The following is a 27,105-nucleotide window of genomic DNA, read 5'->3' as shown; positions in this document are numbered from 1 at the left end:
TAGGGGAAACACTTTGAATATCATGTGGTGTAATAATTTTCATATTCTTCACAGATCATTTTCTTTGTTTTCTCACTCATTCTCATCTTTTCTTGCATCAAACACCTTTAGTTATTGCAAAAGAGAAAAATCCGATGTTGACGTTTGGATATTGGTTTGAGAAGAATAGTTCATGCTTTATTTTAATGATACAAATTTGCCTTTACTGCATGTGTGCAATGCTTAAATATCTACACTCTATTATGAAGCACAACTTTTTAAAAAAAAGAATCTGAAGTTGAAACTTGTCTTCCTTATCCAACAACTAGAGAAGTAGTCTTGAGATTGTTTTTCAGTCTCTAATACTTCTGGTTTTGCTTGTTGGATTCATGCACTTCAAATTAAGGGCTATAAGGCAAACTCAAGATGTTTTTAAACTATTGTAAGTTGCAAAATGTGCAGCACCGACAGTTTTTCTTTGCTCTGTTCCTTCTTCTGCTTACCATCTAATCCTCTGTAAATGTTGGATCGGTACATTAATGAGAATAGTAATAAAAGTTAAGAAAGAAAGGTAGAGGCAGTCAGCAAGTCAGGCTGCATTTGTGAAGAGAAATAGATTTGAGTTTTCTGAGCTATTGATCTGTCATAGCTACAGTGGCATGCAAAAATGTGGGCACCCCTGGTCAAAATTTCTGTTACTGTGAATAGCTAAGTGCATAAAAAATGACCTGATTTCCAAAAGGCATAAAGTTAAAGATGACACATTTCTTTAATATTTTAAGCAAGATTACTTTTTTATTTCCATCTTTTACAGTTTCAAAATAACAAAAAAGGAAAAGGGCCCGAAGCAAAAGTTTGGGCACCCTGCATGGTCAGTACTTAGTAACACCCCCTTTGGCAAGTATCACAGCTTGTAAACACTTTCTGTAGCCAGCTAAGAGTCTTTCAATTCTTGTTTGGGGGATTTTCACCCATTCTTCCTTGCAAAAGGCTTCTAGTTCTGTGAGATTCTTGGGCTTTCTTGCATGCACTGCTCTTTTGAGGTGTATCCACAGATTTTTGATGATGTTTAGGTTGTGGGACTGAGGGCCATGGCAAAACCTTCAGCTGTGCCTCTTGGGGTAGTCCATTGTGGATTTTGAGGTGTGTTTAGGATCGTTATCCTGTTGCAGAAGCCATCCTCTTCTCATCTTAAGCTTCTTTACAGATGGTGTGATGTTTACTTCCAGAATTTGCTGGTATTTAATTGAATTCATTCTTCCCTCTACCAGTGAAATGTTCCCCGAGCCACTGGCTGCAACGCAAGCCCAAAGCATGATCGATCCACCCCTGTCCTTAACAGTTGGAGAGGTGTTCTTTTCATGAAATTCTGCACCCTTATTTCTCCAAACATACCTTTGCTCAATGCGGCCAAAAAGTTCTTTTTTAACTTATCAGTCCACAGGATTTGTTTCCAAAATGCATTAGGCTTGTTTAGATGTTCCTTTGCAAACTTCTGACGCTGAATTTTATGGTGAGGACACAGGAAAGATTTTCTTCTGATGACTCTTCCATGAAAGTCATATTTGTGCAGGTGTCGCAGCACAGTAGAACAGTGCACCACCACTCCAGAGTCTGCTAAATCTTCCTGAAGGTCTTTTGCAGTCAAATGGGGGCTTTGATTTGCCTTTCTAGCAATCCTATGAGCAGTTCTCTGGGAAAGTTTTCTTGGTCTTCCAGACCTCAACTTGACCTCCACCGTTCTTGTTAACTGCCATTTCTTAATTACATTACGAACTGAGGAAATGGCTACCTGAAAATGCTATCTTCTTGTTAACTGCCATTTCTTAATTACATTACGAACTGAGGAAATGGCTACCTGAAAAAACTATCTTCTTATAGCCTTCTCCTGCTTTGTGGGCATCATTTATTTTAATTTGCAGAGTGCTAGGCAGCTGCTTAGAGGAGCCCATGGCTGCTGATTGTTGGGACAAGGTTTGAGGAGTCAGGGTATTTATAAAGCTTTGAAATTTGCATCACCTGGCCTTTCCTAACGGTGACTGTGAACAAGCCATAGCCCTAACAAGCTAATGAAGGTCTGGGACCTTGGTAAAAGTTATCTGAGAGCTCAAACCTCTTGGGGTGCCCAAACTTTTGCATGGTGCTCCTTTCCTTTTTTCACTCTAAAATTGTACAGAACAAAAATAATACACTAATCTTGCTTAAAATGTTGAAACGAATGTTTCGTCTTTATGACTTTTGGAGATCAGTTCATCTTCTACTCACTTAACTATGCACAGTAACAGAAATTTTGATCAGGGGTGCCCAAACTTTTGCATGCCACTGTATAGGTATATTCATTTGCCTTCAAAAGTTGTGCTGTTTTAAAAATAAATCTCGTTTCTCTTTGCCTTTTCTAGTCACTAATTTTCTACCCCACAGCCCAGCCAACAATTATGTCTGTAGTTCTGCCAATATCTAGCTTTCAATATTTTCCCTTTTTATTATTGTATTGGGTATTTTACTATAGTGGTTGTTGAGGACAAACTTATTTTTGTGGGTATATGCGCACACTTACAGCAGAAAGCACTGGCTGCCCATTGGTTCTAGGACCATATCCAATTTATCTGTGATAGTGATGAAGCAAATTTTCATCGTTTTTGTTGCAAGTCTTTGGACTTGATTTGTGATTGAGACTTTGGTTTTCTCTTCACAGATTGGTAACTGTTACCATTCTCCCTTTCAAACTATTGTTTTAAGATAAACAGATTTCATGGCATATTTGACTTAACTGGTTAATCAGCTTGCACAAGCCACAGAGATGTTATACATGCGGATCGATTCAATGAATACAATTTGTGTGGACAGGTGACTTTATATTCAGCTTAATGTTTTAATAGTGGTTTTGGATGATTTAATAATTCTTGCTTTAAACTAGAATTTTAATATAAACATGATCCAGGACAAGATTTAAAAAGTAGTTGTTAGTGAGAATATCATAGTACAGAACCATCACAATTAATCATGTATATTTTCTCCCCATTGGCATAATTGCTTTACAGAGAGGAACAATTGCTATCTCCCCCTCCCCCTTTCCCCCTCTCGTTACTGTGCTTTATATTTTAACACAGCTCTTAAGGAATCCTTTAGATGTCACAATGATAAATGTCAACTGTGTGATCTGCTGTAGTACCACACATACCTGGAATTTCTTAGTTTCAATTGCATCTTCTGTGTTAGTGGGTTCATGTGATTGGTCTCAGATATGCTTGGGTTAAAGGGGAGGAAATTACTTACAATTCCTTGGTAGTTACATGAGTGCAGATCAGAGTTAAAGTTGTATGTGAGGTTTGAGAACTTGTATTAAATATTTGCCTGTCAGACATTAACCATTGGACTTCCACAATAAAAATATTCACTTCTGCCAATGTGATGGAACCATAACTGTATTGTTGAAGTGTTTCTCAGAAGAGCAGAGAAAATTTGAAATCAACCTTGTGTTAATAAGGGCCTGGATTCAATGGCAGCAGAACGGAAAAGTGATTGTGTTTGGCTGTTAGCATTGTGACATTTCAAACCTGGAAATAGTCTGTGTAGGGAGTGAGCAAAAATCCACATTGCTGCTCTTTGTAAGTGTACTGAGTCAATTCAGCCCAGAGTGACCAACAGAGTGAAATTCTCCAGATAGAAAATGTTTCTTCCTCCTTTTCTTCCAATTTGTTCTCTTTCCCCTTCCTGTTCAATTCCCTCTCTTTCCCCCCCCCCCCCACTTCCTTCACCTTGATGTTGTTAACTTCATTCCTCCAAATTTAATATTTCTTCCATTTTCAGATTTATCAACTGGTTTTCTCATCATTTGAGTAACTTTCAATTCAGATGGAGCTGGGATGATTGGTAGGTATTGCTTATTTTGTATCACAGATATTAATCTGGAGTCTTTAAATTAGCCCTCACTATCCAAGTAGATTTATAATTAGGATGCTTTGCATGTTTTAACTTGATATGAAAGGGCAGCACAAATGAACTAGTCAAACCAATTGGTGCAGGAGGGTAGAGGCAGGTATGATTCCATTGCTCTGACATTTAGCCTTTCCATATTGATTAGAGGCTGCTGGAAGAGGAACAGAGGAGCTGGGGATCTGCAGTAAATCATTGCTGAATAGTTCTTCTGCACCCCCAAGTGGCAGATCAATAAATGACAGAACTTGACATTTTGATTATCAGCTTGGGAATTTTGCTGCAGTTTAGGCATGCTTCAAGTGTGCTTCAATTGAAGTAGTCAGTACTTCCTCTTCTAGTGAGGAGAAGGAAAGCTATATATTCAAAATTAGTGGTTCAATTCCTTTGCAGACCATTAAGGGTGGTACTGATTAGAACTAGCAGGTAGGATCAAAGGAGGACAGAATTGTGTTTATTGCTACAATTGAATATTTCACTCATGAATAAAGTCAAGGAAAACATTGGTTTAAAGGTAAAGCTAGCTATTTAAACCTGGTCAGCTGTACCAGTGGCTGTAACTGGTTATGTAGTAGGTATATAGTGATGTTGCTTTACATTAGATGTACATTGTCACTATTTGTGAATTCTAATTGACATGGCTAATAGTAATTTTTTTTAAAAAAATGTAATCCAAGTAAGATTGCACAAATGTAAATGTGGAAAACAATTTATAAATGGCCTGAACTTGGCAAAAGGTTTTAACAGTGCTGTACCCCAGTTTTGGAAAGGCAAGCATCAGCCTTGCAGGAAAAATCTGTACTTTTTTAAAAATCAAAATGAGTTGTGTCTCAAAAGAGAAACCTAAATCTTGTCCTGTGTCTGAGTGAAGTCTAGTACTTAAGAATGTGGGTTCCTGCAACTCTGGGTATTGTGGTACAAGACTATGGGACATGGGTTCATGTATCTCTTGGAAATTTGCCATGACATCAAAACATCTGCATTATGTGCTTCGGCAATATAGAATCTGGGTTCCTGTTTCTGAGTAACGTACTGCATCAATGCAGGTCATGAGTTCCTGTGTCTCTGGGTCCTGTGCTGCAATACTGTAGCATGCATGTTCCTATACACCTGTGCTATGTGATCTGGCACTTAAGTATGAGAGTTCCTGTGTCCCTTGGTAACGTGCTGCAACATTGTAGGTCATGTGTTTCTGTGTCTCTGGGATTAGTACTATATCAATATATGTTCAAGGTTCCATCATCTCTGGGTAGTATGCAGTAGCAATGCATAGCAGCTTCAATATGTCTCTGTACAATCCTGTGATATTGTATGACTCATTGCATATGTCCCTGAATTGCATGCTAAAATTGTGATTTGAGACTGGATTCTGGCATTGAAATTTTGGGGTATTTTTTCGATAGCTTCCTTATCTAGGGCCGTACTGAAGAATGGATTTTGGGGCCAGCTTGACACTGTTCAATTGAAAATTTTATTGGCGGACATTGGAATTTACTACTATTTGTTGATGTTAAAGGAATTAAGATTTCTGAATAAACAAATGGGGTAGATGGAAACTCGGAGGAACAAGGAGGAGCTTACTATAATAATGGATCATACATTGTGTAGCCTTTGGACACCATGTGCACTTTTAGTAATTGGTTCATTTGGGTCTGAAGTTGTTACCAATATTGATACTGGTGTTGCTTGACTGTGGTATTGTGGCAATGCTAAAATGAATGCAGCAAGCCTTTGGGCACACAAGCCAGTGACTACAATGTATGATTATGAATTTTACTAAGGTCCAGATTATTAGAGCTTAAGGGACTACATGTTTTTCATAAACACTCCAATGGAATGGCAGGCCATGCAATGAGTGCATGTTTCTTTACTTTATCTAGTGTTGCATTAATAACATGCTGTCTTTTTCTCTGTATTACAAACACATCCATACGCTCTCTCCTTGCCAATGCGCACCCCATGCCAACGTGACCTTCCATCAATGGTGCCCACGTGGTCCCTTCTTCTCTCTCCCTACCTCACCCTTACCAACGTGCTTACACACTCCCTTCTCTCAACACTTACTCTCACTCACTCTCACATGCAGGTCTGATTGTTTGGCTCTGGATCCTGACAAAGCCAAACCGAAGTTTTTGCGTGAAGTGTTGGAGAAATGTATGAGGTAAGTAAACTTTGATTTATTAGCCCTGCTATTTTTGTGTGGTGGATTTTGCATTTATCAAAAATAGCAATGCCCAATTTGCAATAAGAGGAATTGGGTTATCCAGACACTTGTTTTGTGCCTTGCATCACGAGGTGTTAAAATGAAAATGCTCATCTTCATATACAAATCCCATTCTGATGAGTAAGTTTGAGTTGTATTTTTCAAGGAGACTTTAAGGACATTCTTAAATCTTTTCTCTGTCCTTTTGCAATGACGGAACCTGGAGTGCCTGCTTTGGGAGACTGGTTTCTGGCATTGAAAACAACATGGCCTACTAATTGGAGCTGGCCAATTGTAAGTAGAGCCTCGGTGCTGCAGGGTTTGGGAGAAGATGCTAACTTTGGTTTGCTATCATGTCAGTGATTAGGAAAATTTTGCTGCAGCAGCATTGCTGGTGCCTCTCTGGTGCTTTGAGGTGTGGGTTGTCTGTGTCTCAAGCAGACAGAAAGGTGTGGATCACTGCAGGTTTGGGATCTTGATTTTCAAATATTCTCTTCCTCAGATGACAAAAAACTGTACTCGACTAGTGAATGTGGTAATGAATTTTGTTATTAACATCCATCTTCACTCAGAGTTGGTTCCTGAGATAGAGGAAGTGGCCCATGTTTTGCTGGGTTTCACCATGGATCTTTCTTGTCAAGGGCTGATTTGTACAGTTGGAGGCACATTGATAGAGGAGCTTTGCTTTGTAGATACTGCCAGACCCGTTTGCTTGTCTGCTTCATTTAAATAATGGAAAGCGACTTGGAGCTGAGCCTCCTAATGTGTTGTCTGTGTATTACAGCTCTGACTAAAGGTAAAGAAGATTTCCCATTTATCCTGTAGATTGGCTCCACTTGAGCAGAAAATTTGTTGGAGATAAGGTGTAGTATTGCAGCAAGAAAAATGTTAGGGTGATGACGTAGCCTTGCTTGATGCCAGTCTGCACTCATTATTTAAAATCACAGCTTGTGTGCCATCATGAAGTAGATACAGCATAGAGACAAATTTCTGAAAGCAGCCAAATTTGGGATGGATACTCCACAGTCCCTGTTGATTGACAGAGTCAAAGGTATTTGTGAAGGTGAGGAAGGGTGTGCACAGAGGCTGCCCTCTGCTTTGGTGTTGTGGTGAAGCTCATGCTCATTATGCCTCCAGATGGATTGAATCCACACTGCAGTTCTTCGGGAGGAAGCAGTTGAGGAAGTCTTGTGCAATGATCTTCTCTGCAGCAGACAGCAGGGAGATCCCTCTGCAGTTACTGCAATTCCTTTAACAGTGTATTGTCAGTGTGCTAGAGTAGAATGAAGCATCAAAGAAGAACTTATCTTTATTTCATCAGCCTTTTTTTTAATTTATGTCCTGTTAAGCAGCTCAATTAAATTAATTTTAAATGAAGGAGAATGCAGATCAAGTCAATGTGATCTACCCTCTTAATTTAGTCCTCTAAGTAAGATTCATTCTTAGATATCTGTACTGTGCTCCCTCCAAAGCCTGTAAGGTGATGTAAAGAACTGAGTGCAGTGCTCCAAAAGGAATTTGAGAATTTGACCAGGAAACAACTCCAACTGCAGTATCTACATAGGGATCTCTCTGCTGTCTGCCATGGGGAAAGTCATTGCATAGGACATCCTCAACTGCCTCCTACTAAAGAGATGCTCCCTTAATTGCAATGTTTGCACACAAGGCATAACTTCCACTCTTTTGTAGTCCAAAGGCCAACATCCTGCTGCCCTTTTGATTACTTCTAGCATTCATCCACAAGTTGTTAGTGAGCTGCGTACACAGGCACAAATCCCTTTGCTGTCTCACAGTTCCTAGTTTCTCACCGGTAAGAAAATAAGATTTCCCAGTAGGACGTGTGGAGATTTCCACTGTAATTTTAAACAGTTCTGTTAAAATAGAGAACAATGTCCTTGAAACCCATTGACTTTCTCAAGCGATCTGTGAAAACCAATTCTTGAAGCGTGTACTCCAGCTTCCATCTTTGTACACATATGGATATTCTACGCTGTAGTGTATACTTATAGCTTTCTCACCTTTCTTCAAGGTAATGAGGTAGAATCCAGAGCACTGCATGATTTCACTAAGATCTATTTTCTATAGTGGTTTTATTGCCTTTATTGTGTAAGCAGTTGCATATATTTAAATTGTTATTGGTTATCTTTAGCAACTATATAATTGAACTTATCTTGCTCATAGGCTTTCCTATTATCAAAGAATAGTGGACATTGTGCCGGAGAACTTTGCTGCCCTATTGCCAGCAAATCCCTTGTGTGTTTACAAGTATGGTGATGAGAGCAACAGTAAGTAATGATTGTAATTTTTTATCTTATGAACTAAGAAGGTAATTTATGATTTCATTAACTTCTGTGTCATACAGAAATATTAGAAATTGAATTTTATCCATTCACTTCATACTACATGAGAAATGCTGTATAATCCTAACAAGAATTAAAGTTCTTTAATGATGCTGCCCTGTACATAAATTGAAAGGAGATAGGCTGATCTGGAGGCTTTGGTATATTGGTATTTTTTATTTAGCAAGTTGTGAAATTTTGTCTTACCAACTATGCAGTTCAAATTTAATTTTGATTTTGACGTAGGAGTTGAAGATTGAGCATGAAGGGACTAAGTTGCTGTTGCTTACTAGTTTAAGCCTGAATGATCTGTTAATTCTACTTGTTGTGTAGTGCAACACTTCCTTTAAAACGGGTTGGAATTTTACAGCATTTTGGTGTGTTTAATTCTTGCTGGCACATTCTCATTTTCTTACATGCAACATGTCTCTCAGAAATGCATGCTGTATCCCTCTTGGTACACACTCACTCTAATTCATGCATACATCGGTAGCAACTCACTCATCTCGTGCATGTGCGTTTGAATGTGCCTCCTTTTAACCTCTCTTTCATTTGAATGTCAGTGAGTTAAAACTACTGTATACTTTAAAGTACAATAAGCAAGGTAATGGTGCTAAAAGGATGAATGCAGTTTGCTTAAACAGATCCACAAAGTGGCCAGTTGAAATTTCACAGTGGTCATGAACTTTGAGGGCATTTAGATTATTTTTGTTTACTGTTTTAGGTTCTCTGCCTGGCTATGCTGTGGCTGTCAGTGTATGCAGTGCTATTAAAAGCAAAGCAAGTAATGATGAAATCTTGAGCATACTAAAAGATCTCCCAAATCCTAATCAAGAGGATGATGATGATGGTAAGAAATCCTTTTAATTTTGATGTGGAAACTATTAGAGGCCACTATAAAAGTCAGAATTGTGTCCCACTTGCAGAAGCACAAGTTGCATGCAAATTAAGTCTGTCTAACCTGATTTGAGTTCTTTCATGAAGTTACGAAGAGGAAGGATATGTATTAACTGTAATGTGAACTTTCAACAAATATTTGATAAACCATTGCAGATGTTTCTCCTGGCTTAAGTATTTGGAATAAAGGGTCAGCCATTATAAATGGAGATGAGAAGGAATTTCTTCACCTAGAGGGCAGTGAATATTTGGAATTCTCTGCCCAAAAGGGCTCTGGAGGCTCATTTGCTGAGTATATTCAAGGTAGAGATGGATACATTTTTGGATAGTAAGAAAACTGAGGATGTGGAAATAGTGCTGGAAGATGGGGCTGAAGTAAAAGATCAGCTTTGACCTTATTGAAAGATGGCAGGAGCAGATGAATGGTTTACTTACACTTCTGTTTCTAATGTTCTTATAAAAATATGTTCATAGATGTTCAGAACATAGAAACACATGGTGTTCGATAGATGTGGGTTATATGTGTAAGTGGACAGTTGACTAGGGAAAGGAGGCATAGAAAAGTGGTAAAGGTGATTTATTCACTAGAGAGAAATATGATGTCCTCCGGAGTAATTAATTGAGATTATTGCTTTTCATATTTCAAAGACCTGAGTATAGCAAGTAGAATTGTGAAATTTGATCCAAAGCTTGGTAGTGTCACAAATAGGAACAGACTTCAGGGGGGTCTATGATGGACAATACTGATGATGCCCTTCTAACATTCCATAATCAAGTAGAGAGAATATTATTTGGCACACTGTGCAGACTGCTTTTCGATCAATTTCTTGCCAGTGATGCCAGAAATGTATTGATTTTTAGAAACACTGATTTTTGATAATTTTTCTCATAATCCCAAAATGCTTGCACTCATTCTTCAATATCCTGCCATTGAAGCCATAGGAGGACAGGGATTATTCCTAGAGTATACCTGGGATTCTTTTTAAAGTTCTGTTTGAAACTCAACGTGGAGTTGGTTCACTGAACCATACTGCAATTTTGCCATACCTGAAAGCAGCAAGATTTTAATTTCATTGATTGAGTTTTTTGACCTCTGCAATTGTACTCAAATTTAATTGTTCCAGTGGAGGAGACCATTTGACTCGATACATCTATGCAGTATCCTAGCAGAGTGATTATCTGAGACCCATTGCCTTGTTTACTCCACAGAGCTTACCACATTTTCACTCTTAGTTCCTACCTGATTCCCTTTTGAAGGCACGGATTGTGATTCCATCCCCTTACTGACAGTGAATTCTAGATCATAAATAATGTCTGAGTAAAAGTGTCTTTTTTTCCTTGCATCCCACTTGTATTTTCATTTAGAATTTAAAATCTATCTTTCCTATCCCTACTGCTCATGGGAATAGCTTACCTCTACATCTAAACCAGTTGTGATCTTGTATAGAGACACAAGAGACTGCGGGTGCTGGGACCTGGAGTAACAAATAAGATGCAGGAGGAACTCAGTGGGTCGGACAGTATCTGTGGAGGGAAATGGATAATCTGCATTTTGGGTCGAGACCCTTAATCTGGACTGATGAAGGGTCTAGATTCGAAACATCGATTGTCCATTTCCCTCCACAGATGCTGCTTGACCTGCTGAGTTCCTCCAGCATCTTGTTTGTATGATCTTCTATAGTTCTGCCACATCTCAACATTTTTTGTTCTAAAGAGAGCAATGTCATGTTCTGAGTTCTGGTCTTTACAGCTGAAATTCCTCATCCCCATTACCACTCTAGTAAATCTTTTCTGGATTTGTCCAGAACCTTCACATTCTTCTTTAAAGTGTGGATGCTATACTCCAGTTATGGCCCAAGAATATCATTGGTATTCATTTGTATGAACTTTTTTTTCCTCACCATTTAGGTAAAGGTTTTAGTAAATTTCTTTTAAGTACTGGAAAGACCCAATCTATTTAAGAACGAAATCAAAAAGTAGTAATTACCTGGAATTCTTTTTCTTCTCCTTCTCACCACTACCTCGGTGGCAACAAAAATGCTGAGACAGTTGAAGCCTCTAAGACTGAAAGATGTAGGTTTTGATTAGAAAAGGGTATCTGAGGTGGAGAGAAAATCTGGGTAAACAGTTGAAGTGCAGATCAGGCATAATTGAATTCAAGACACAAGAAACTGCAGATGCTGAAATTGGAAGTAAAACTGGAAGAATTGAGTCAGGCAGCATCTATGGAGGGAAATGGAGATGTTCATCTCGTCCAGATGAAGGGTCTCAACCCAACAATCAAATTCAGTTCAGAGTGGTATGGCATGGAAATGGGCCTTCAGCTCAACTTGTCTAAGGTGCTAGTCCCATTTCCTGAATTTGGCCCATATCCCTCTAAACATTTCCTATCCATGTACCTATCCAAATGTCTCTTAACCGTTGTAATTGTACCCACTTCTACCACTTCATCTGGCAGCTCATTCCATATACCCACCACCCTCTGTGTGGGGAAAAAAACTTGCTCCTCAGTGAATCTTTCCCTTACCTTGAACCTATGCCCTCTAGTTTTAAACTCTCCTACCCTGGGAGAAGGACTGTGACGATCCACCTTATCTATGTCCCTCATGATTTTATAAACCTCTGTAAGGTCACCCTCCAGCCTCCTTCACTCCAGGGAAACCATCCCAACCTGTCCAGTCTCTCCACTCAAGCCCTCCAGTCCCAGCAACATCCTTGCAAATTTTTTCTGCACCTTTTCTAGCTTAATCACATCCTTCCTATAGTATGGCGACCAGAACTGCACCTTGTGTGGTCTGTCCAACGTCTTGTAGAGCTGTAACATGATATCCTGACTCTTGTATTCAATTCAGTGGAACAGTTTCAAGAACAACCTGCTTCTGTTCTTGTGTTCATATTTTTTTGTCTATCACAAAAGAAATGGGAGAAATATCAGAATTGGGATACAGTTTAAAGATGCTAAATATTTTTTTAAATAACAGGCAATCATATTGAGGGGTTGTTAAGTTTTACATGGGTAATGTTCTCAACTGCTCTCATTCTGAGATTCGGAAGGAATTTACTCAAAGATTTTGATCCTCTTCTGAATATACACTGTTCAAGTTCTTTATTGTCATTCATCCATGCTATAAAAACACATGGTGGAACAAAATGTCATTTTCCCCCAGACTCTCAGAACAGAGGACGTACGTAGAACAGAAGACATACAATAAACACAAACAAAAATCAAAAAATCAACAAAAAATAGTGCAAGTGCAAATAGTGCAAAAACAAACGGTATATACAAAATACAAATTTAGTGCAGAGTTAGTGCAAAACCAAGTTGGACAAGAGAAATACAAGCTCAGTGTGTTGTACTCATTGTGTAAACATGTTCAGCGGCAGCCAAAGTTCTTGTATGCCGTTGTGTGAACCAGAGCTTTTGATGTGGCATTTGTCTACCAGGGTATTACAACTGCATTAGAATTAAAGCTGAACAATTTGGTAAATTGCAAAGGAGACTCCAATCTTCAACAAACAGCATGGAATGCACTCTCAGATTATAGGCCCAAATTCTAATATTGAGAAAGTATATGAAACTATTATGAGAGAGAATATTAAGGGACTTATTGTGGGGCAAACAGTAACCTGCAATGGCATGGCTTAGACGTAGTAGGTTCTGCTTGATTTATTTACTGGATTATTTGGAGGCTGCAGACTTAGCAGAAAGGAGAGAGACAATATTATCCACCTGAAAAAATAGTTGATATTGACTTCTACATAAAAGTCAAGCCTGTGGCGTAGATGGGAATAACTTAAAATGGGTTGGTAACCAATTGTTTGATAGATAGTGGAGAGGGACTTTTACATGAGTACTGCATTTTTGCACACAGATATGCTGTCTTGTCTTGTGAGAATGAACACAACCTAGGATATCAAAACTGGTATTAGTCATTTGTTGTTCTTTGGTCCTAACAATGAGGACCAATTAGTCAATACAAGTTGCTCATCATTTAGAGGGAGTTGTGTAAATACTTCAAAAGGAATAAATATTGAAGGATACAGGAAAAGAACAATAAGTGGATGAATGTGCAGCCAGGTTGTCTGTCAAACGATTACCTCTAATGTACTTTTTGTGAGCTAAAGTGGGATTTGCTAAGGTTACGTTTATATTACCGAGTCGCACTTTGGATTTGGATTTTGATTGTTGCCTGTTTTGAAACAACATAATTTTAAGTATTTACTTCATGTTTATTTTCCCCATTTAAAACACAATCATACAGCTAGGAGCACTTTCCATGAATCTCAGAAGTCCCTCAACTTTATCAGGAAAGAATTCTACTGTGATGAAATAATTGACATTTGAGATTCACTCTTTCAGATGAAGGTTTCAGCTTTAATCCTCTGAAGATTGAAGTTTTTGTACAGACCTTACTTTACCTGGCATCCAAGTCCTTCAGCCATTCCTTCAGTGCTTTGGCAAAGTAAGTTTATCCCATTCCCAATAGCAAAAATTGGAAAAGTATGATAACACATTGTCAGTTTGTTTGTTGATAGGGTGATCAACTCAGCAAATATTTGGATTCCACATATTGGATCTACTAAATTATAAAATTTTGTTTTGCTGGTTTACTGAACTTAATTATTAACCAATGCAACTAAAGTGTTGTTGGTATTGTTATTCCTCCATTTTCGAAAGGGACACATCCCTGGAAAATGTTTTGTAAAGCAAAATCTTGTAAATCAAAATGGCTGGGTAAAATGCATATGGGGTATTTTGGCACATTGTCCTTCTTGTAGGTGGAGAGTGCTGCACTTTTATTTGCAGGGAGAAAACAGTTTCCTTAATCAAGGACATGTATCCTTAAAAAAAATCAATGCTGTCAAGCAAAATTTGTAAATTGAATGTTTGTTAATTGAGAAATACATACACAGCTCAGTAAATGTGGTAACTGGTTCAGAAATGGAGTAACTGATGCTCTAAGTGCCAGTTAAAACATTAGAATACAGGAACACACGTCTGCAATGATCTGGCCTCTGCAACCCTCTTGCATAGAGAATTACAAAGGTTCACCACATTCTGCGAGAAGAAATTCCCATGACTTCCCCCCCCCCTCCCCCCCCCCCACCCCCACTGCCACCACCAGCATCTTGTAACTATGTTCCTTTGCTTGAGACTCTCCCACTAGTGGAAGCAGCTCAGCATGTACACTGCCATGCAGTTTAAAATACTTAATAACCAGTTTTGGACACTTTCTTCTTGTATATGAACGTGGGCAGTTGTATTGGTGTCTTTCCTGCAAGTAAATAGAAAAAGACAGGAGCAAATGTAATGCCACAATTCAAAAGGAGGAGGGAGTCAGAAAGCAGGAAGCAATACAGCAATTAGCCTGAAATCTGTCATTGGGAAAATTTTGGAATCCATTACTTTTGATGTCATAAGATATCATAAAAATATCTAAGACAATTGGGCAGAATCAATGTGAGAGAGAAATTGCTTGACAAATCTGCTAGAATTCTTTAAAGGTGTAACATGACAGGTGGATAAGTGGGAACCAGCAAAAATAGTGTGTTTGGATTTCCAGTAGGCAGGTATTCAATTAAGGTGCCACATAAAAAGTTATTACAGTAAATAAAAGTGCACAGGGATGGGGCAATATATTGGTACGAATAGGGGATTGACTGAGAGAAAGCAGTGATTTGCGATAAATTGGTCACTTTCAGATCAGCAATCACTAACGTGTCGGGGCTATGGAGCTGGGGCATCAATTATTTACGATCTATATTATGACTTGGATGAAGGGGCTGGGTGTTGATGCTTAAAACAAAATTAATGGGTTAACAAGCTGTGACACAGCTTGCAAAGGATATAGATAGGTTAGGTCAGTGGGCAAGAAGCTGGCAGGTGGAGTAAAATACAGAAAAATGTGAGAATATCCAATTAGGAAAGAAGAATGATAAAGCAAATTATTATTTAAATGGAATAAGACTACAAAATGTTGCAGTACAAAGGGATCCGGTGGTCCTAGAAATTCAAAGGGTGACCTATGGGTACAACAAGTAATTAGAAAGGCAAAGGAATGTTGGACTTTATGTATGGAGCATAAAGGCAGGGGAGCTTAGATGCAACTTTTCAGGGTTTCTGGTAGGACAACTCCTGTAAAACAATGTATAGCTTTCATTTTTATGGAAGAAGGCACTGCAGAGAGATTTCACTGGGTTGATCCCTGGGATAAAGGAGTTGGGTGTTCCAAGAGATGTTGAGAAGGTTGGGCCAGTGCTCATTTAGGAAAATAAGAGGTGATCTTATTGAAACATATAAGCTTCTGAGGGGGGTTGGGGGGATTGACGTGATGGATGCTGAGAGGGTGTTTGTCCTAGTGGGGTTATATGTAAGTAGGGTCATTGTTTCAGAATAAGGCATTGCCCATTAAAGATGCATATTAGGAATTTCTTCTCTTGGGGTGGGGAAGAGACTCTTCGGAATTCTCTGCCTCGGAGGACATGGTCATTAAAGGCAACAATCGACAGACATTTGAACTACTGTGAGAGTCGAGGATTATAGGGAGAGAGTGGGAAAGTGGTGAAACCAAGATTAAATCAACTGAGATCTTATTGAATGGTGGAGCAGGCTCAGGAGCCATTTGGCTTGCATCTGTATTCTATGTCTGGTATCCTCAATTAGTTGATGAGGTGCTGAGTAGAAATCAGCCACTTCACTGAAGGAAAAGGAAATTATCATGCAAGCATTTGCAGCACCTTCAGGGATCTAGCTCAAAGAAAGCATAATAAAGCAGTGGAAGGAAATATACATGTAGCCTGGGATTAAGGAGGGTTGTAGGGCCTCCCATCTTCAAACCTGCACTTTGGTGACGGATCTTGTGCATTTAATTGCATGGGTTCACAAACTGGTTTGTTTTTGTAGGTTTCATGAGATTTTTAAGACTTTGGCTGAAGGTGATGAGGGCAAGTTACATGTACTAAGAGTCATGTATGACGTTTGGAAGTGCCATCCTCAGGTAATGATTGTTCCTCACCCTTCGCCCCTCCTCTTCCCTTCAAATGAAAGAAAATAGAGATTGCAGTGCTAGTTGAAAGGAAAAACATGTCTTTCCTCAGTATTTGTCAATGCTGTCTTTTTTAAATGTGACCTAATGGTTGTTATTTCTATGCCTGAAATATTTTCTAGCATTTGAATGTGGGCTCATATTTGAAGGATGTGAGATAGTGTTGAATTGTGACCTTGTAAGAGATCTTGTCTGATCCATGCTGCCGTTACAGCTGCACTTCAATTTACAAAAGTGAAATGCTGTAAATTGAAGAGGATAGATGAAATATTTTATGGGACTTGTGGTACAATAGAGTCCCACACACAGAGAGTAGCGTGCTATTCATTACAACAAAATATAGTTTTGTCAAAGATGGATACCCCAAAAATTCAATGGTGCTAAATTCAAAAATTGATTATTTTCAAATCATTTTAGAGACTTGTATGGCACAAACATGGGCCCTTCGCCCAACTTGTCCAAGCTGATTGTGATGCCTATCTACGCCAATCCTATTTACCTGCATTCCTCCCATATCGCTCTACTCCTTTCCTATCCAAGTAGCTGTCCAAATGCCCCTACCACCTCTGCTAACAGCTCGTTACATATAACCTCCACCCCTTATGTGGAAAAACCTGTCCCTCACATCTCCTTTAAATTTCTTCCCTCTCATCTTAAACCTAGCCCTCTAGTTTTAGGCTCCGCTACCCTAGGAAAAAGACTGTGACTATCTACCCTATCTATACCATAGAACCATACAGCACAAAACAGGCCCTTCGGCCCACCATGTTGTGCTGTCCATCAAACCACCCTCACACTATCTAACCCTTTCCTCCCGCATATCCCTCTATCTCACATTCCTCCATGTGCCTATCCAACAAACCCTTGAACCTGTCCAATGTATCTGCCTCCATCACCACCCTAGGCAATGCATTCCATGCACCAACCAGTCTCTGGGTGAAAAACCTCCCCCTGACATCTCCCCTGAACCTCCCACCCATAACCTTAAAGCCATGCCCTCTCGTCTTGAGCATTGGTGCCCTGGGAAGGAGGCGCTGGCTGTCTACTCTATCTATTCCTCTCAATATTTTATATTGCAATCTAGGCCCCTCATAATTTTATAAACATTAAATGGTCACCCCTCAGCCTCCTAATTTCCTTTGAAAGTAAACCCAGCCTGTCCAATCTCTTATTAGTAAAGCTCTCCATCCCACAAAGGACTCTGGTGAATCTCTTCTGCACTCTTTCAAATGCTACCCCATCCTGTAGTGTGGCAACCAGAACCGTATACAATATGCTGTCTGACCAACGTTTTGAACAGCTATAACCTTACATCCCAAATCTTATACTGAAGTCCTTGACCTACGAAGGCAAACATGCCAAATGCTGTCTTCGCAACCCTATCCATCTGTGTCGCTGTTTTCTGGGAACTATGAACCTCCACTGTAAAGTCCCTCTGTACATTAGCACTCCTGATGTCCTTGCAATTTACTGTATGTATCCTGTTATTATTTGATGTCCCAAGATGTGTTACCTTACACTTGTCTGGAATAAAATACATCTGCCACTGCTCTGCTCAACTTTACAACTGATCAACGTCCTTCTTCACAACCTTTTTCGCTATCACCAATTTTTGTGTCATCAGCAAACTTACTAATCAGTCCACTTGGATGAGAATGAAGGTATTCGTATTGGTTTATTATTGTCACTTGTAACCGAGGTACAGTGAAAAACTTGTCTTGCATACTGTACAAATGGTACAAGTGACAATAATAAACCAATACCAATTCTTACATTCTCATCCAAGTCATTTTTATATACATGTATACAACAAACAACGATCGTCCCAGCACCAATCCTTGCGGTACACCACTGGTTACAGGCTTCCAGTCAGAAAATCAACTCTCAACCACTACCCTCTGCCTCCTATCATCAAGCTAATTTTGGATCCTCTTTGTGAATGCATTTTGGATACCATGTACCCTAACCTTCTGGACCAGTCTGTAATGCAGGTCTTTGTCAAAAGCTTTACTGAAGTCCATGTAAACCATATCTACTACACTACTTTCACCAGTTTTCTTAGGTACCTCCTCAAATAAACTCCATCAGATTTGTGAGACAAGTCCTCACCCGCACAAAACCATGTTGACTCCTCCTAATCAGTCCCTGCCTTTCCAAGTAAACATAAATCCTGTCCATTAGATTTCTTCCAATAATTTCCCTACTATTGATAGAAGGCTCTTTGGCCTATAGCTTCTTGGCTTATCCATACCGCTCTCTTGAATGGAAAACCAACATTAGCTATCCTCCAGGTGCTTTGCCCCTGGCTAACAAAGATGCAGAAATCTCTGTTAGAGCCCCAGCAATCTCCTCCCTTGTTTCCAATAGCATCTTGGGATAGATCCTATCAGGCACTGAGGATTTATCCACCTTAATGTGTGCCAATTATCTCTAATACTTACTCCTTTCTGACATGCACATGTTCCAGAATATCAGCGTACCCCTCCCCTAATTTTCCATCCTCCAAAGCCTTCTCCCTGAAGAATTCATTTAGGATCTTGCTCATATCCCTTGCCTGCACACATTTTCCCTTCGGGCCGCGGAGGGGACCTACTCTTTCCCCATCTACCCGTTTGCTATAATATTATACAAGTTTGTGGGATTCTCCTTACTCCTGCTTGCCAAGGTCATTTCATGTCCTCCTTTTGCCATCTTAATTTCTTTTCCTAAATTCTCTCCTACATCCTCAATAAACCTCAGAACTCACTCGACAGCAAATGCCTATACCTGATGTATATTTCTTTCTGACTTTTTATCAAACCTTCCATGTTCTGTCTCTGTCTGCTCTGCCCACTGGACTTGGCTGTTCTATTTTCTACAGATGATTCTGACTCCACGCCTGTCGCATCATCATTCTAGCTCCCACCCACCTGCCTCACTAAACCCACCTGAATAGCACTGGCAAACCTCCCTGCAAGGATTGGTCCCCCTCCAGTTTAGGTGATCTGTCCTTCTTGTATAGGTCACCCCTGCCCAGGAAGAGATCCCAGTGATCCAAATATCTGAAGCCCTCCCCCCTGCACCAGCTCCTTAGATACAGCTCCTTAGGTGCCTTATCTTCCTATTCCTATGCTCACTACATATGGCACAGGATGTAATCTAAAGGTTACAACCCTAGAGATCCTGCTTTTCAACTTTCTACCTAACCCCTAAATTCTCTTTGCAGGACCTCCTCTCCATATCTATGTCGATAGTACCAAATGGATTACGACTGTTGGCTGCTTACTCTCCCCTTTTCAAATTGTTCTCTACCCACTCCAAGACATCCTTTACCCTGGCACCAGGGAGGCAACACACCATCCTAGAGTCTCGTTCATGGCCACAAAAACTATTGTCTGTTCCCCAATTATCTAGCCCCCTATCACTACTGTTTGTCTAGACTTGTCCTTCAGTGTTGTACAACAGAGTCTGTCATGGTGCCACTGATTTGGCTGCTGCTTTCCCCTGTGAGGCCCCCCCTAATAATATGTAAAATGGTATACCTGTGAGAGAGGGGAATAGCCACAGGGAACTCTTGCACTGCCTGACTGCCCCTCCTGATGGTTACCCACCGTCTGGCTGAACCTTTGGTGTGACCACCTCCCTGAAGCTCCTGTATATTTCTATAACACTCTCTGGCTCCTGTATGCTCTTCGGTGAGTCCAACTACTGCTCCAACCGATCCCTGTGGTTCGAGAGAAGCTGTGGTTGGACACACTTCCTGCACACATAGTTGCTGGGGTCACTTGACTTTTCCCTGATCTCCCACGTTTCATAAGAGGAGCACACCACTCCTTTGACTGCCATTTCTACCCCTGAATTTACTACTGGGCTTATAAGAAAAGGAAAGATCTTACTTTGTCACCACTCGGCCTTCTCACTGAAGCCTCCCTCGTCACAGCCTCCATTGTCAAAGCCTCTGCACTTAGACCTCAAGCTCGGTACTTTGACCTCAAAACAACCTTTCTTAAAATGGTCACTCCCCCCTTGAGCTTGCCTTTATATGCTGTTCCTTGATGCTAGGCCTCTGGGTAAGAAAAATGTAAATCCAGGAATAGCTATATACATTTCCTCAATTCCTCAATTGAATGCAAGGAATCAATGAATTAACTCTCCAGTGTTAAGACATAAATATTAACTAGGTCTATTAGACCTAATTTTTCCCAGTTGTGTTGCAGATGATGGCTATGTTGGTTGATAAAATGATCCGAACACAGATTGTAGATTGTGCAGCAGTGGCAAATTGGATCTTCTCTTCAGAGATGGCACATGATTTCACCAGGTAATGTTCTGAATATTGGCTAGATAAAATTTCAGTACATTGTGCTTATGTCAATGGAATTCTATGAGGCTAAATTTACTCTGATATTTTAGGTTGTATGTCTGGGAGATTTTACACTCAACCATCCGAAAGATGAACAAGCATGTACAAAAGGTGCAAAAAGAACTTGAAGAAACTAAAGACAAACTGGATAAGCAGCACAAAAGGGTAAGTTAGTTTTGTGTTATTATCAACTAACGGGTTGATTAGGGTTAGTCCCCATGGCTTTGTCTGTGGGAGATCATGACTCACGAATTTGCTTTGAGTTTTTTGAAGAAGTAACCAAGAAGGTGGTTGAGGGCATGGCAATAGACATAGTCTATATGGACTTCAGTAAGGCCTTTGATAAGGTTTCACATGGTAGGCTGCTGTGGAAAGTTAGATGGGAATCTTGGTCGGCATGGGCCAAAGGGCCTGTTTCCATGCTCTGTGACTCTATAACCAATTGTAGGCTGGTGGTGTTACAGTCAAAAGCATATGGTGGAGAGTATTTTCAAAGCAAGGTGTTTGCTTCCATTCCAATTTAAATAAAACACCATTCTGCATCACTATCATTTTATTAAGTTATTTAACAGGATTCCCAGGTTATAACCTGAACTGCTTGCTTTCTCCATTGGAAATGGTGCTTTACAGTGGCCTGGAATTTGGTCTATCAATGTTAAAGGCAGGGAGTTCTGTTACCAATGCTGTGAGACTAGGTACAATCTTTGACCACATGTTTGTGGGTCTAAAGTTGGAGAGCATTATATAGTATCAAGGCACTTGCAAAACATATCTCCTTGAACAGCCTGTGAAATTATTTGGAATTTGAGTCTGGTTTATCAAGAACAACAATTTCAGCATGTGGCACCTTGTAATTGTAAACAGCTTTTCTCTTTCACATATTTACCAATATTATGCTTGTTCAACCATCTTGAATGAACCACATTTAGATGCAATGATGAGGTCCCTTGAACTTTCTCCCTCAAATTCTACCAGGGTAAAGTATCATGATAAATCCCAATGTAAACATTCATCTCTGCCATGTCTCCTTACTAGGAACCAATGCTATGGTGCGCTTAATACAAAAAACATCTTTAAGACACCAAAATGACAAAAAAGCATCTTGTGTCCTCTATCTGTCCTTGCAAGGCTTGAGGTGGAACTTGTTCCATCTCTTATCTAATTGCATTGAAAGTTTCAGGTTCTGTTCTTTAATTGGGCATTGGCATCACATATGCTACTGAAATTGGTATTTGTTGTAGGGAGTAGGAATCAAACAATCACATCGTCAGAAGCACAGTGCAGATGTTCCTAAACTCTTTTCATAGCAAGATATACCAATCTTTTTTTTAATTATTGGTTTAGGTTATTTAATATTTTTGGTGATTAAACCATGAAAAACTTTCAATAATTTGAATTTGTTGAACTGCATAGCAAAATGTATATTTACTTTCCTTTTCCTGAGTCATGCAGACTTCTAGAAACCCAGTGTAATAAACATATTGGCATTGTGATGCCTTGGGTTGATCATGACGCAAAAGGTTTTCTGAGTTAGTTCAATGTTTACACATGAAGGTCAAAAGAAAACTGTTATTTCATCACCTGTAGATGTGTTCTTCGTAATTTTGTATTGCATTTGAAGTTCGTCCTTTATATTTACTACTTTTCTTTCCTAAGTGTGTTTATTGCTCCATATTTGTGCCTTTTGGTTGGTCTGGTATCAGCTTTCAAAAGACCAGATGCAAAGGTAAACTGGGCGAAAAGGCATGGATAGCTTACAACATCCTTAATGAGACCAAAATGAATTCTAAAAATCATGACTTGATTTTTTTTTGAATAGGACACCCTGAGTGAGGTTGTTCTTTGATAGCTATTGTTAGGATTTGCTCTGCAGCAATTTCCAAGTAGAATCTAAGTAAAACTGGAATCCTGTAGCAACAATCTAGGAGTAGAGCAGTGAATACAAACAGTGTTAGCTCCACCTCTGGGAGAAGTATGTTTTTGATTTAATTGTTAAGTTTTCAATGTAATTAGAATATAAGTGATCCATTAATGTTTCAATGTTAAGGGTATGGACTTTTATATATAATTGATTTGCAGGTTGTGGGCACTGCTGGCAAAGCCAACATGTATTGCCCATCTCTAATTGCCTTTGAGGTGATAATCCACCTTCATGACTGCCACGATCCTCCTCCAGGTGCTATTTTGTCAGCAAATCCAAAATTTCAACCCAACAACAAAGGAATGGTGATATATTTCCAAGTCAGGATAATGCGATTAGGAGGGGAAGCCTTCTGGTACTACTTAGTGTAGTTGTAGAGGTGCTATCTAAGTAGCCTTGGTGAGTAACCGAAGTGCATTTAGAAGATGATAAACATTGCAACCATGCTGCATGGTTGGTGGAGCCTTTGTTCTGGATATGAGAGAGAGGGAGAGATCATAAATCTTGTAAAGAATTGGGATAGTGATACTGTTGGAGGATGAGATTTTTGACTAACTGTGGTTTAATGTGCCTTTTCTAAAGCGAGACAGTGATGATGACTATGACCAGAATAGTGATGACGATGAGGATGGTCCTTTGGAAGAACAAATTGAACGTCTTCAGGAGAAAGTTGAGTCTGCTCAGAGTGAACAGAAAAACCTCTTTCTTGTAATTTTCCAGGTAAGGTTGTAGGTGGCATTCCTCTATTCTAAATCATTTTTTAAAATTGTTCCATGGCATTTTCCATTTACGTACTCAAGATTCTTTATTCTTTATAGCGTTTTATAATGATTTTGACAGAACATCTTGCAAGGTGTGAAACTGGTGGGATTGATTTTAACACACCCTGGTATAAGAACTGCATTGAACGATTGCAGCAAATCTTCCTCCAGGTTAGTAACGTGACCTGAAGTGGACCGTGTGTACATTTCATTTCCGGGAGACCATCTTAGGTCAAATCTTAAACAGGATCAATAATATTAATGTCTGTGTGTAAAATATTGCCTGTTTAAATACAAAACAAAATGTTTCTGATTCAAACCACGACGAATGAATTAAATTTTTGGTTAAATTTCTTGCCACCTTTTCAAGATATCCTAAAGCACATCAGTCTTTGTTTTTCAAGTGATGATAAATGCAGCAACCCTGAAGCATTCAACAAGGTTCCATATAAAACAAGATAAATACTAGCTAATCTGTCTTGCTTTGAATGAGGAATGAATGTTGGCAAGGATGAATATTATAGTGCCATGAAATCATTTGCCAAAACATAAAGGGCCTCAATTTAATGGAACAGATCATGCTCAACCCACCCTACACCTTGCATTCACCTGCTACAGAATTCCCCTAATAACACAATTCTAAAAAAAAAGTTGATGATTTAAAAATATATAAAATAATTTAAAACATGGTTAGAGTTACAAGTATTAATATTTATTTTTTTTAAAAGACCTTTTGCTTCATTTTAAGTATTCCATGCAGATCAGTGTTCCAATGAGTAAGGCCACAGTAGATATGCTAGCCATTGCTGGCAAAGTGCTGAGAGGCCATAATGTATTTGGCCCCTCAGTTCAGCTCATTATGGACTCATCGCACCTGCATCTGACCTCCAGTGTGTTCTGTATTTCCATGTTGCAGTTCATTACTTGGAAGTGAGGAACATGCTGACACGTGCATTAGAGTTAGCTGATGAGTTCTCCACAAAATCGCAGGCACAAAATCCATTGTCTCATCAAAAGGGAAAACCTTCAATGTTGTAACACTCAGCACAATACCATGTGTGCTCAAGTGGTAGACTGAAATTTGAGTCCAATACCTTTGACCTCAAGAGGCCAAAATTAGGACCACAAACAACGTCTGCTAGTTTTATATGAGCACTCTGAATATGGTGGACTGTTTCCACATTTGTGCAAACCTGCGTTGGTGCTCTGCTAGCATTTGTTTATGTCATTTTTGTCTGGTGCTCTGCTTTTAATTGTAGATAGCCTTGATACTCTTTTGACTATTTGCAGAGCCTCCAAAATATGCAGTTTACTTAATGCTATATTTTCATTTTATGTAGTCCCTCAAACTTTTTCATAGGAAGTGCTAGTTCCTCAGATGTGACTATGAATTAGCCTGAGAAATTCTGTACATTTAATAGCCATTTGAGTCAATTTTTAGATTGCTTAGGCAGCTTTATGTTTTGGCAAGAAAAGAATATATGTTTGAACAGAAAATGGTCAAAGAACTGGTTAGCATTAGAAATTTGTAAGTAGAAGCTCCAAGTAAGCAACTATTATGGCTGTACTCAAGTTTGGCATGTTTCTATGTTACAGCATCACCAGATCATTCAACAGTACATGGTCACTCTGGAGAACCTGCTCTTCACGGCTGAGCTGGACCACCACATACTGGCTGTCTTCCAACAGTTCTGTGCCCTTCAGTAATGGCGATTGTATTACAGCTCAATGAACGTTTTCAAATCCTCAGTGTTTTTTGACACCTCTTTTAATCCTGCATTGGTGAAAACTGACTCAAACAAGCAACATTCTTGTATTAATAATATCCCTTTTGCCTAATTATCAGTGAAACCATGGAGCATGAAGAAAGTTGCCATTCACATTAGAAAGGATTTTTCTTCTAAAAGAATAGATCTTATGGAATAGTTAGAAGCTTTAGAGGCTCAAGAGATGAATATATATAGTTTGATTCAAATTTTGGTATTCACCCAAATTTTAAATTTGCTTTGTTCTCCTTGGTTTGGTTGTTTGATACAGTGTTTTCTGCATCTAACTAATACCTGCTCTTATCCTCATGATCTATCTTACAGTTTGTAAATTAAGTTGCATGTTGTAACTTGTCTGAGATTGTGCTCCTTATTAGTAGACCAAAGTTTTGAATTTAGATGTTGTATTGTGTTCTTTTGAGCTTCGTAACGGCAAATAGGCATTTCTACTGATATCATTGGGGATACTGTCACTTTTTATAAAAAGAAAAAGGTTTGTTATTTTTTAAACTTTACACTTCCATACAAGCCTCATGCAGAAAGTGGGAAATGGAGAGATGAAGTTCTCACTATCTCACTATTGGAAAAGTAATATTTTTTTACAGATTTAATGAAAATGCATTGATTCTAGGATAATAGCAATCTTATTAGTTATTGGGTCCACTCACTTTCAAACCTGACTGTTTACAAAAACATTTCAAGACCTGTGTTTTTTGGACTGGGTGGGGGGTGGGGGTGGTGGTGCTGACTGACCTGTGTGTGTGTGTGTGTGTGTGTGTGTGTGTGTGTGTGTGTGTGTGTGTGTGTGTGTGTGTGTGTGTGACAGAGAGATGGAGAGCAATGAGTCTGAAAGAACCATGCTGTCTACAGTAGCAGAGTGCCAAAGTTTTTGATTGCATTCATTGTGATCCAGCACCCATGGCTGCATCATCTCTAAACCCAGAGGATCCCAACTGTTCCCAAATAAATGACAATACGACTTGCTGGGAAATGTGGGTTTCGGACTTTGAGTCTTCCAACTTCAGGAAAATTACATCTACAAAACAGAGGCAAATGGGAAAACATTTTTAGGGTCCCAGCTTTGTTATCCAATTAAATCATTCTTTCCAAACCACTTTTTATCCCATCCATCGGATTGTATATAAAACAAGATATCATTTCTAAGGTTCGTTATTTTAAAAGAAACCTTGACATGTCTTATTCTACATGGAGAAATTCTGGCAATACCTGTACTCAGAGACATTTTAGATAAGTAAAGTTTGAATACTGCAAAGTTACAGATGATGCTACAATTTTGATTAAATTTTTAAAATATTTTACAGAACCTTAAACTCGCCATATTCTCTCTTGGATGCTGACGACTGAGTTGTTTAAAAACTTTGTCGTCTGAATCCATTTTGTTTCCATTGACACTCTGATACATCTTTTGTATAAATCTCCAATTACATTACTTCCAGGAAATTGTATGTTGAATTTCATATCATCCATGATATAGTAAACCATTTTCCATCCATTATTAACCCCTCCACTAAACAGAGTGTTAATGCAAGTTCTTCCTGTAGTCCTGTCTTTGTAAAGTACAGATGGGAAGAATCAATTGATTATTGTGATGAAAAGTTATGTTGCATATAAACCCATCTTTTCACAATATTATTTTCCTGACAGCTGACAGACATGACAATGACATTTTTCAAACCCAGTTTATTTCAAATCATGTGGTGGGTGATGTGGCCTTTTCAGGGAATACTCAATTTTCCATCTTCATATACCTCTGCTAGCCATCAAGACTATGGGACTTTGTGACCACAGCTTTCTATGTTCAAGAATGCCACTCTTGGGTTTGTTTTCCTCCTCCTTCAGCTGTTTTTTTTTCCATCCAGTTCAAACACTGTTTTTCCCCTTCCCTATCTCCTTT

General features: G+C 39.1%; 1 protein-coding gene across 3 annotated transcripts in view; it reads left to right on the top strand.

The window, feature by feature from the left end:
- Window positions 1–26,535, top strand: part of LOC127572496 (nuclear cap-binding protein subunit 1) — a 51,981-nt gene extending 25,446 nt beyond the window's left edge. For 2 of the 3 annotated variants that reach the window (XM_052019845.1, XM_052019844.1), the window contains exons 6-17: window positions 2,762–2,826; window positions 3,790–3,852; window positions 6,002–6,076; window positions 8,300–8,403; window positions 9,182–9,307; window positions 13,715–13,817; window positions 16,259–16,352; window positions 20,597–20,700; window positions 20,793–20,907; window positions 23,246–23,383; window positions 23,482–23,595; window positions 25,021–26,535. In XM_052019845.1, coding sequence (XP_051875805.1) covers window positions 2,762–2,826; window positions 3,790–3,852; window positions 6,002–6,076; window positions 8,300–8,403; window positions 9,182–9,307; window positions 13,715–13,817; window positions 16,259–16,352; window positions 20,597–20,700; window positions 20,793–20,907; window positions 23,246–23,383; window positions 23,482–23,595; window positions 25,021–25,131 — 1,212 coding nt within the window. In that variant the 3' untranslated portion in view covers window positions 25,132–26,535. The remainder of the gene's footprint in view (window positions 1–2,761; window positions 2,827–3,789; window positions 3,853–6,001; window positions 6,077–8,299; window positions 8,404–9,181; window positions 9,308–13,714; window positions 13,818–16,258; window positions 16,353–20,596; window positions 20,701–20,792; window positions 20,908–23,245; window positions 23,384–23,481; window positions 23,596–25,020) is intronic. The other variant, XM_052019843.1, reaches the window with a different exon arrangement.
- The last annotated feature ends 570 nt before the right edge of the window (window positions 26,536–27,105 follow it).

Source organism: Pristis pectinata, chromosome 7 (genome assembly GCF_009764475.1).
Source record: "Pristis pectinata isolate sPriPec2 chromosome 7, sPriPec2.1.pri, whole genome shotgun sequence".
Classification (NCBI taxonomy): Eukaryota; Metazoa; Chordata; class Chondrichthyes; order Rhinopristiformes; family Pristidae; genus Pristis; species Pristis pectinata.
This window is presented reverse-complemented; position numbering and strand designations above follow the sequence as displayed.